This window comes from Mesoplodon densirostris, chromosome 14 (genome assembly GCF_025265405.1).
Source record: "Mesoplodon densirostris isolate mMesDen1 chromosome 14, mMesDen1 primary haplotype, whole genome shotgun sequence".
Taxonomy (NCBI): domain Eukaryota; kingdom Metazoa; phylum Chordata; class Mammalia; order Artiodactyla; family Ziphiidae; genus Mesoplodon; species Mesoplodon densirostris.
The window spans coordinates 18,791,302-18,803,334 of NC_082674.1; the positions used below are offsets into that span (position 1 = coordinate 18,791,302).

The window sequence follows — 12,033 nt, forward strand, 5'->3', positions numbered from 1 at the left end:
AAAAAAAAAAAAAAAATTCAAGTTATATCATATAAGACGTAAATAAATTGCTACTATGATTTCTAAAAGCCACTGCATAATTACAGGCCAACTCTTAACCCACTCAAATAGAAGATGACTCTTTAACTAGATTTTCTGCATCCTTAAACACATGAATAATAAATTAGAGACACATGAATAATAAATTAGAAATAAAAAGGAATATTTCGCAGTTTAAGTCTATATGCACATCTTCAAAATATTTTATTCTGCCCAATTTCCTTTGACATAATTTCTCAGCCTTTCCTAATAGTTAACTAGCTAACCACCTCATGATCAAACACAATTAATCTGATCATAAAAATAAACTATCAAGCTTACCATTTCAAAAATATCACATCAATGAGTCAAAGAAACACTTTGCTGAAACTGTGCTTTCAAAGACTAACCAGTATACCGTATCAAACTGAATGCTATTAGGAGACCAAATTAAGGAAAATCCACTTAGGCAATCCACTTGTAAATTCAAGGCCTGCATAAAGAATCTCATCCTGTGTCTGACTCTTAAATGCTGAAATATAAACTTCAAGAACACACTTAGGGGCCTCCCTGGTGGCGCAGTGGTTGAGAGTCCGCCTGCCGATGCAGGGGATACGGGTTCGTGCCCCGGTCCGGGAGGATCCCATATGCCGCGGAGCGGCTGGGCCCGTGAGCCATGGCCGCTGAGCCTGCGCATCCGGAGCCTGTGCTCCGCAACGGGAGAGGCCACAACAGTGAGAGGCCCGCGTACCACAAAAAAAAAAAAAAAAAAAAAAAAAAAAGAACACACTTAGTACCACAGCTTTTGAGCCCTAAATAATAAAATTTCATTCCTAATTCTCAATGCTAGACACATCAAATACATATGAAATATTTATAAATAATATTTAGATTTATAATCACCTACTAATTGAAATTTGATAAATTAACAGTAATAAAAATAATAAACATCTAGGACATTACTCACCTTGGAGGCTGAATTTTAAATTTTTCAAAAATTTCTGGATATAAAAGTGGGAATACTACCATTTCCTTAAGTGCATGAATATGATGGCTCAATCCACCTATGCTATCAAACCGCACCTTGGAAAGAAGTGGAAAAGTTTATTACAAAATAATTTTAACCGTTTATAGATTTCTTTTTAATTTATGAGATAATCTTATGATTCCAAAATATATGCCTTCAGCAGGAACTGAAGTTTAAACATAAAGTTCATATATAAAGTTAAACAGAGTTCAAAAAACTATACTTTGGGGAATTCCCTGTAGGTCCAGTAGTTAGGACTCTGCGGTTCCACTGCAGGGGGCACGGGTTCAATCCCTGGTTGGGGAACTAAGATCTCGCATGCCGCGCGACAAAAGAACAACAAAAAAAAACCCCACTAACAATGGTGATCTTCTACTTTTATTGTGTGTTGTGTTAGAAACAAGTAATGAACTTTAAAAAAAAAACTATTTATAGAAAAACATTTACAAAACTTACTGATTTATCAATGCTCATTGGATCAACATCAGCCAAGCTTGCACCCACTTTGACACGTTCTCGGAGAATACCACTAGCTAAATCTTCTGCTCTTAAGTTCATAGGCAAACATCTGAAATTCATAAACATTCAAGTAGATAGCATTAAAGTTTCATATTCTTAATGTCATAAGCAAGTTTAAATCTTTGTTGACACATTTTCATCATCCTCCCTTTTCTCATAACCCAGAAAATGACAAGAGATTTCATATTTTTAAACTACTTTTCCTAAATTCTTTTCAACAGGCCAGAAATAAATTTATTCACTAGAGAAAGCAAATAAGATCATGAATCTCTTTGTCCAAAAAACCCAATCTAGTCTAAATTAGAAAACTTAACAAACCTGATATTCCACATTATATAAGCATAAAATAAAAAGACCTACTATAAATACTATAATATAATATATGGCATTAAATGAACTCAAGCTTTATTATAACATTTAAATTTATCCTCAGATATTATGTGGGTATGTATACTCAGTTTACATGATTGAAGAAATAAATTTCCCTCCGTTTTATTCAAGGGAAACCAATTTTAGACCCTATTTTGAAAACTAAGCATTATCGTTTGTGTAACTACCTTAAAATACATTTTTAGCTACTTAAAATCCTATACGATATTAATGTAATTACCCCTAAGAAAATATAATCTACTTCCTCTTTTAACATTGCATAAACACCAAAAGATGACATAAATAGTCTAAAAAAAGTATAGCTTCTACAATGAATGTACTTTCACTGACATTTCTGAATCCTAACTTACTTTAAAAATCTATTTCCAAAGCAGGTAACAGAATAGTTCAGTTTAAAGAGGCATTAAATTCTTTTATTTAAACTTAGATTTTTCTCTTACATTTTCTTTCCATCATCCACATGTGGAACTCTTTTTAGCATACAATCTACACCAACCCAAACTTGTTTCCAAGACCAGCTAACTGAAAACTTGGTATTTCTACAATAGATATATAATGCCAAATTACAGAAATGCTTTCCTAAACGTAGAATTTCTAAATAAAATGTACCTTTAGTATTATAAATATAAGCTCGAAAATTAACTTAAGTTTTAAATAATAAATTATAATTTGATGCTTTAATAACTTACTAGACAAAATACTGATTCTCTCCCGCACTGAAAACTCTCAAGATTTTAGTGAGCCATGTAGCAATGAGTCATTTACTCTAGTTAAGCAAAGATCACCAGAAGCACTCATTAAACCAAAGCTAAAACAGGTTTTCCAACAAAACCCAAGGGCTCCTGAAATAATTCTATTAAAAACCAAATCTTACTCTTGAGTGCTATAATCATTATAAGCATCTAAAATCAACCTCATTAAGTGGATTTGGATTAGAGGAGAGGTACTGAAAAAGAGACTGTCCAAGAGGTTGGCCTCTTCCCCTGGCTCTTTTTTTACCTTCCCACACACTATTTTATTGAGTACTTACAAAGCAAGTAATTTATGGGAAGTTTCCCAAGGTTAGATTTCTACTCTAAAAATTACTAAGTAAATACCAAGTCAGGGTATTACTCTAGACTAAAATATGTGTTAAGTATCACTGTTAGCAAAATGCTAGTACAGGTAAGAATCATATTCAAAAAGTTTAAACTGTTATTCCTTTTTTCTATCGTGGAAATAACAATTAAAACTTTACTAACCTATTTCTTGCTCTTGCCATGCTCTTTGATTTCCTTCTTTCAAAGCGTTCTTCATCAGAAGAAGTTGTGTCACTACTATGAATGGCATGCTTCTTTCTCCTATTTAAAGAGAGTAAAATCCTTAAAATCATTACAGCAGCAAAGGGCTTTTAAAAACACATTCTGAGCATCATAGCTACTACTAGCTCAGTAGAAAATATACACGGTCACTCATTCATCTGGCAAATATTTATTAAGATCCCTAGACTCATGCAATTTACATCTGATGAAGTAAAAATATGGTAAGTTCTACAGATAAAAAAGAAAAACAGGAGGAGGAGGAGAGGGAGGCTATAATGTTTTAAATAGGGTAGTTCATAAAGGCATCAAGCAACAAATTGAATTTGCATCCAAATTTAGGGACTGTCTATCACTGATTGATAAATAACATCAAACTCTTATTAGAAAAGAAAGTTTATCTTTTTCTCTTCTTATTTTCCCTTTCCCAAATAATCAGAAAACAGTCCAGACACTAAAGAAAATAATATATTGGTTTACAGAGAGACAAGGGTTTCTGCTTTCCACTTAAGACTTATATCCTGTTTGAATTTCTTATAAAATGTATAAAGTATTTTTGATGAAATAAGCAAAGAAATAGTTTACAATCAGAACTACTATGGAATAAGTAGATAATGTATCAAGCTAAAATCATCCTTGAGGAAAAGTAACACTTAATAAATGCTTCATTATTAATATACTTGATGACATCTCTATGATACCTATGGTAATCATACAAAATGGAATCATTGTAAATTAATTTACTTCAAACTCAAACTGGCTTTCAAGGATGGTCCACAGCATGTGCATCCCTATTTTACTGCAATTCCCACCAACCATAATAGCAAACCCAGATTTTCCCCAACTCTCATTAAGATCTTTAACCTGTCTAATATTCCTTCTCCTGATTAATAGAAGTCCCTTCATTTCATCCTGCATCAGTTTTTCATGTCTCCCAAAACTTCAGGAAGACTGCTGAAATAACTACCTACTCAATCTTCGCAATTTTGATATATAACCTCTCTCCTACTTCTTTCTCTCCATCGGGAAAATGCCTGTTTCCAAGTTTCTTATTTACCCTGTGTGTGTGTGTCCGTGTGTGTGTGTGTGTGTGTGTGTGTGTGTGGTGAGCCTAATATATAAAAATGTAATATATCTGAAAATAGCAGAAATGAGGTAGGCAGAAGCAACAGTGTAAGTATTGGGCTAAAGAAATGATTCCAGATGATAACTCAAATGCACAAAAACAAATGAAGAGAACCAGAATAACAAAAGGTTACTATCCAAAAGCTATAAGCATGCACTTGATTGACTTTCTTCTCTCAACTTTTTTAAATAACAGAGAATTATATAAATAACTTTAATAATGTATTGCTAGGTTTGTAAAATGTATAAACGTAACATGTATAACAATACCACAAAAAACTGACTGGACCTTAAAAGGGAAGGGACCACACCATATACAAAAGTAAGTCAAAATGGATCAAAGGCCTAAACACAGAGCTAAAACTATAAACTCTTAGGAAAAAACACAGAAGTAAATCTTCATGACGGCAGATATGGCAATGGATTCTTAGATATGACATGAAAAACACGAACAACAACAAAAAAGATAAACTGAACCTCATCCAAATTAAAGTCTTTTGTGCTTCAAAGAACACCATCAAGAAAGTAACAACTCATAGGATACAATATTTGCAAATCATATATCTGATAAGGAATTTGAATCTAGAATATATAGAGCTCTTACAAGTCAATGATAAAAAGACAACACAGGGCTTCCCTGGTGGCGCAGTGGTTGGGGGTCCGCCTGCCGATGCAGGGGACACGGGTTTGTGCCCCAGTCTGGGAGGGTCCCACATGCCACGGAGCGGCTGGGCCCGTGAGCCATGGCTGCTGAGCCTGCGCGTCTGGAGCCTGTGCTCCGCAGCAGGAGAGGCCACGACAGTGAGAGGCCCACGTATCGCAAAAAAAAAAAAAAAAAAGACAACACAGTTTTTACACAGGCACTAGACACAAAGAGACAGTTCTCAAAGGAAAATTTTAAAATGGCTAATAAGCACATGAAAAGATGCCTCATATCATCAGTAATCAGGGAAGTGCTATTCAAAAACCACAATGAGATACATTTCATACTCGTTAGGACAGCTAGAATCAAAGAGTCAGACAATATTAAGCGCTGGGAAGGATGTGAAAAACTGGAAGTCCTATACACTGCTGGAGAGAATGTAAAATGGTATAGTCACTTTGGAAAACATTCAAGCAGTTCTTAAATGATTAAGCATAAAGTAATCACATGACCCGATAATTCTACCCTGAGGTATATAGTCAAGAGAAATACAAAAATATATCCGGGAATTCCCTGGCAGTAGAGTGGTTAAGACTCCATGTATTCACTGCCAAGGATGCAGGCAGGTTCGATCCCTGGTTGGGGAACTCAGATCCCACAAGCCATGCAGCGTGGCCAAAAAAAAAAAAAAAAAAAAACATATATTCACATAAAAACTTGTACATGAATTTTTATGGCACCATTATTCATAAAAGCCAAAAAGCTGGAAACAACTCAAATGTCCATCAACCAATGAGTAGATGGACAAAATGTGACAAATTCCTACCTTGGAACATTATTTGACAATAAAAAGGAAGGAAATACTGATAAATGCTTCAACATGTATGAACCTAGAAAACATGTAAACTGAAAGAAGCCAGTCACAAAGACCACATATTATATTCTCATTTTTACAAAATGCCCAGAAAAGGCAAACCTATGAGGAAAGAAAGTAGATTAGTGGTTGCTTAGGACTTAGAATGTAGAAGTAGTGGTAGGAAGGTTAGAGTTAAAGAGAACAGGTTTCTTGCTAAGCAGATGAAACAGTATTTAAAATTGTCTATGGCAACAGTTCCACAGTTATCTGTGAATATACCAAAAAAAAAAAAGCTGAATTATATGATGTGGATCTTAATAAAGCTTTTTTTAAAAAAAAGCTAAGTGAGGGCTTCCCTGGTGGCGCAGTGGTTGAGAGTCTGCCTGCCAATGCAGGGGACACGGGTTCGTGCCCTGGTCCAGGACGATCCCACATGCCGCGGAGCGGCTGGGCCCATGAGCCATGGCCACTGAGCCTGAGCGTCTGGAGCCTGTGCGCCGCAACGGAAGAGGCCACAACATTGAGAGGACTGCGTACCGCAAAAAAAAAAATAATAATAAGCTAAGTGAGACATCAGTGATGCTATTCCAGTCCTTTGTGGCTAGAGCATAGTTTTTACTAGATAAGAAACTGTCCTTTGGATATGTAACTATTTGCGAGCTAATTATGTTTTTTATTATGTGTTTTCACAAATGTTTACCAAAAATATCATGGAAGAGACTCAAGATAATATGAAATAAAAACAGAATGCTATGAAAAATCAGAGAACAAGAAAGCTATCCAAAAACTTTTAAAAATATTTGCCTAAATAAAAGTGCAAGGATGGAAGATAACAAGAATAAAATCTCTCAGGAAAAAAAAAGGGGAGCGCAAAAAAGACAAAGAAAAATGAGAGAAAAGGCAAGTGCCACAGAGGACCAATGTCCAATGTTGGACTAACATAACAGTAGTTATTAAGCAGATGAGGGGAAAAAATGAAGAGAAGAAACGTAACAAAAAATAATACAAGAGGGGGCTTCCCTGGTGGCGCAGTGGTTGGGAGTCCGCCTGCCAATGCAGGGGACACGGGTTCATGCCCTGATCCGGGAGGATCCCACATGCCACAGAGCGGCTGGGCCCATGAGCCATGGCCACTGAGCCTGCACATCCGGAGCCTGTGCTCCGCAACGGAAGAGGCCACAACAGTGAGAGGCCCACGTACCGCAAAAAAAAAAAATAATAATAATAATACAAGAAAATATCCCAGAGTTGAAAAAAAAAAATATCCAAACCAATAGGGCCTAGAGCAAGAGGCTCAAAAAAATGAACAAACAGGGCTTCCCTGGTGGCGCAGTGGTTGAGAGTCCGCCTGCCGATGCAGGGGAAACGGGTTCGTGCCCTGGTCCGGGAAGATCCCACATGCCGCGGAGCGGCTGGGCCCGTGAGCCATGGCCGCTGAGCCTGCGCGTCCGGAGCCTGTGCTCCGCAACAGGAGAGGCCACAACAGTGAGAGGCCCATGTACCGCAAAAAAAAAAAAAAAAAAAAAAAAGAACAAACAAACAAAAAAATATATACATATATATATATATATATATATATTTATTTATGTGCATCTACAAAGAAACAAGATATTAAACCAGACTGAATTCTCAACAGCAACAATGTCATGGAGTACGGTGAAGCAAGAACTTTAAGGGTTTAGAGGAAACCTATTTGGATCTACAATTCTCTTAACTCACAAAACTACTGGGAATTATGAAAATAAAAGACATTTTCAAAGATGCAAAGTTGACTTCCACACATTCTTTCCGAGTAATTTAGTTGAGATTATGTTCCTGCAAAATGAAACAGTAAAGCAAAAAGGAGAAAGACATCAGATCTAGTAAGTGGTGGATCCAAACCATGAAAGCAATCTTAAGTCCTACAGCAGTCACTTTGCTGCAGGTCTAAAACAGTATCCCCCCAAAGTGGAACAGAAAGATGACATTAGGAGAGATGTCATCTGACAAAAAAAAAATATGAATGCTTTGGTATGTTCAGAAGCTTGGAAAACTTGAGACTACTTGAATGTTAAAAAGGAGAATTATTGGGACTTCCCTGGTGGTCCACTGGTTAAGACTCCGAATTCCCAATGCAGAGGGCCAGAATTCTGGTCAGGGAACTAGATCCTACATGCCAGAACTACAATCCTGCATGCTGCAACTAAAGATCCCACATGCCTCAATTAAGACCCAGCACAGCTAAATAAATAAATAAATATATATATATATAAAATATATATATATATATATATATATATATATATATTTTTTTTTTTTTTAAAGAGAACTCTTGAAATCATCACCTTTACTGAGACTATCAGGAGATCTCATTGGGTCCTTTTTCTCCATTTACATGAATCACTTCAAGAAGCCCCACACATTCCTGTCCCTGAAGGAACATGTAGGCTGTGCAGAAGGTGATACAATCGCCCCCATTCCTATCCCTTTGAACTCTATGTTCCCCTTCACCCCACTATCTTTTTCCAAGCATTTGTCACCATTTGACACAATATGTTTATGTATCCATTAGTTTATCTCCCTCTGGTAGAATGTAAGCTCCAAGAGAACAGGAATTTTTACATTTTTAACTTCTGAATATCCAATGCCTTGAATGATATTTGGTGCGTACCGAAGATATACAACATACACTTGTTGAATGAAAGAATAAACTTAATTCCATTAAGTGGCCAGAGATAGTAATAAAATCCACAGAGGATATTTAACTCTAGCACTCTATATAGCTCTATGATGAAAAACACTGTCATTACTCATAGAAATGTAAAAACTATTCATTGGTTTTCAACTCTTAGAATTAACCTAGAAATAAATCAAGTGAGGCTTAATAACTGTCCCAGAACAAACTATAAATGTTATCGGTCTTGGCAATATAAAAATGTAGAAGGAGTGAAGTGGAGAGAGTGGATATTAAGGTCCTAATCTTAAAAGTGAGGAGTCAAAAGATACTGTTTATAGTTAATGAAACAAAAATGGAGATTCAAGTATAATGATTCAAATTTTCTGTGACCAAAGAAAACTGAGGTTAGTGTTACAACTGTATAAGGCTGAGGAAGAAATCAAAAGACAAGAAATAGAATGTCATTTATATAGTATATGGAAATAGCTATCAAAATAACCAAAAGCAGAAATGTTTAAATTGATTGCTAAATGACAATAAGATTGAAGGTGAGGAAAAGTGGGTTGGGGAATATTACTTTTATTAAACCTAGTCTACTAGCTATTTGAACCAAGTCTATGTATTACTTTGATAGGAAAAATTAAGTACAGAAAAAAGATCATCAGAAGCTAAGATTCAACACTGAAGTAAAAATGGCCCAAAAGCTGGTTGAGGTACAAAATCCTTAATTGGAACACAAAACCTAGGAATTCCCTGGCGGTCCAGTGGCTAGGACTCCGCACTTTCACTGCAGGGGGCCTGGGTTCAAATCTGGTTGGGAACTATAATAAAATCCCACAAGCAGCGCAGTGTGGCCAATAAAAAACAACCAAAAAACCCAAAAAATCCTATTAGTCCCAATGGCAAGATTATTAACAACCACCAACCCTCAAAGATATAATACCATTACCACAAAATATATTTCTTAATCATCAATCTTAATGGGGACATGCTAGAGGCATTCCCAATAAAGAAGTGGGGTACAAAATTAATATACAGAAATTAACTGTTCTCACATATAGAAATAACCACCTGAGAATAAATATAAGAATGAAGAATGGAATAATGGGGGTAAAAAAAGGACAGGGGCATATTTTATGTAATATAATATTTATACATTATATATAATTTGATAATAAATGTGGCAACTGGTATCAATGGAGAAATTATAGACTTATTGAATAAATGAGGTTGGGACAACCCATTTTCCACCTGGGAAAAAAGTTGGATCTATACTACAAATCTCACACAAGGATAAAATTCAAATGGATCAAAATTAAAGAGTAAAAAATGAAACATTAAAAATAAACAAAGGTTGTATATGCATAACTGATTCACTTTGCTGTACACCTGAAACTAACACAACACTGTAAATCAACTATATTCCTATAAAAATTAAATTAAAAAAAAATCAGTATACTAAATGGAAAAAAAAATAAAATAAAAATAAACAAAGGTGAACTTCCTTAAAACTCTGGATTTGGGAAGGCTTTTCTAACTATGATTCAAAATCTAAAAGCCTTAGTAGGCTAATAAATTTGATGACATAAAAAAAAATTTTTTTTCTGGTAAAGACAACCAAAGGCAAAGTTAAAAGACAAACTCTGACCTGAGGAAAAAGACTGGCAATTTGTGACAAACGACTGATCTCTCTGCTATATAAAGAAAGAACTATTAAAAATAGATAAAAAAGCAAGAACCTTCACATGGTCATATATTTTTGTAAAATTAGCAATAGTTATTAAACAAAAAAAGAGAGCAAGAACTTATTAAAAAATAGGCAAACTTTACAAAGAGACATTTCAGAAAAAAAGTAAATGTCTTTTAAACATATGAAAAATTACTCTCATAAGAGATATAAAAATAAACCAAGATTTCATTTTCAATTCTCAGACTGGCAAAAATCCAAAAGTTTGAAAACATGTTTTGCTGGCAGAAATATGGAAAAATTGGCACTTTGATACATTGCTGGGTGGACTGCAAACTGATTCAATACCATTGAAGGTCATCAAAATTACAATTTCAGGGCTTCCCTGTTGGCGCAGTGGTTGAGAGTCCGCCTGCCAATGCAGAGGATATGGGTTCGTGCCCTGGTCCGGGAAGATCCCACATGCTGCGGAGCGGCTAGGCCCGTGAGCCATGGCCACTGAGCCTGCGCGTCTGGAGCCTGTGCTCCGCAACGGGAGAGGCCACAACAGTGAGAGGCCCACGAACCGCAAAAAAAAAAAAAAAAAAAAAAAAATTACAATTTCATATTCCCTTTAACTCAGAGATTCCACTTCTATGAAATTATCCTACAAATATAGTTGCACACATGTAAAATGATGATTATGCAAGGGTATTCATTATATTGTATTTTATAATAGCAAAAGACTGAAAGCAACCTGACTCTCAATAAAAAACTAATTTAAAAATTACAGTATATCTATATTATACATAGTAATGTTATACAACTATAAACATAAATGTGAAATTTCACTAAAATGAAAAGACAGTTAAAATAAATCAAGTGAAAAATACAAGGTGTGGACAATGTGCACAGTATGTTTTGTGTAAAAAGATGGGATAACAATCAATATATGTATTAGCACATATATACATACATATATATGAACATATTCTTTAAGGATATACAAACCAATAAAAATGTTTCTATGGGATAGTGAGAGGCTACTGAGGCTAGAAAAAAGCTTTTCATGTTTATTTTTTAATTTTATTTTTGAGCCATGGGGAATATATTACCTTTTCAGAAAACATAATAGACAAAATAATATTTCAAAATCAAAAAGCCTCCTTTGTATATATACCTAAAAGAAAGGGCAAAAGGAAACTAAAAGTAGCAAAAACTAATTGAATCAATGCACCCAATGAAAGCAATGTGAGTCTCTCAGATTCAGCTCTGCTAAGAGACCAGAGAGCTGTACAGCTTTAGGGAACATAATTGTTAAAACAAAAACCGCTTTGGGCAAACTGAAACAGGAAGATAACAGTCACATATAGGGTAAAAACTATTAGTCACTAAAGAAAGATGCTATTTACTTCTTCATTGCCATTGTCATTAACACCATCAATACCTATATTCTAACTGGAAGGCATTATACTATGTATTACTTAAAGGAGGTATCTAAATGATAGATGGAAATATTTCCTCCTTTCAAAAACTAACAAAACATACCTGATATGACTCCTTCTTGCTGGAGATCTGTGAATATCAAAGAGCGTATTTTCCCTCTTTTTTTGATGAGCTGGTACTGAAAGAAAAAAAGAAAAGAAAAAGACAACATAGAAATAACTGATAATAAATTGATAAACTGATGTATTAAAGAAGAAGAAATTAGTTCTGTTAACTTTCTGAACAGAAGCCAGTCATATGTCTTCAAGTTCTAAATGCTGCCTAGAAGAAGCACAACAAAAATTAAAACTTTGTGATAAATACTGTAAGTTTCAAATAAACATTCTAAA

General features: G+C 34.9%; 1 protein-coding gene across 2 annotated transcripts in view; it reads right to left on the reverse strand.

Moving 5' to 3' along the window:
• The window catches only part of ATAD2B (ATPase family AAA domain containing 2B), a 150,955-nt gene that overhangs the window by 101,296 nt on the left and 37,626 nt on the right, over nt 1-12,033 (reverse strand). For both annotated transcript variants that reach the window (XM_060117295.1, XM_060117294.1), the window contains exons 8-11: nt 11,747-11,822; nt 3,196-3,294; nt 1,502-1,613; nt 986-1,101 (exon numbers count right to left, since the gene is read on the reverse strand). In XM_060117295.1, coding sequence (XP_059973278.1) covers nt 986-1,101; nt 1,502-1,613; nt 3,196-3,294; nt 11,747-11,822 — 403 coding nt within the window. The remainder of the gene's footprint in view (nt 1-985; nt 1,102-1,501; nt 1,614-3,195; nt 3,295-11,746; nt 11,823-12,033) is intronic.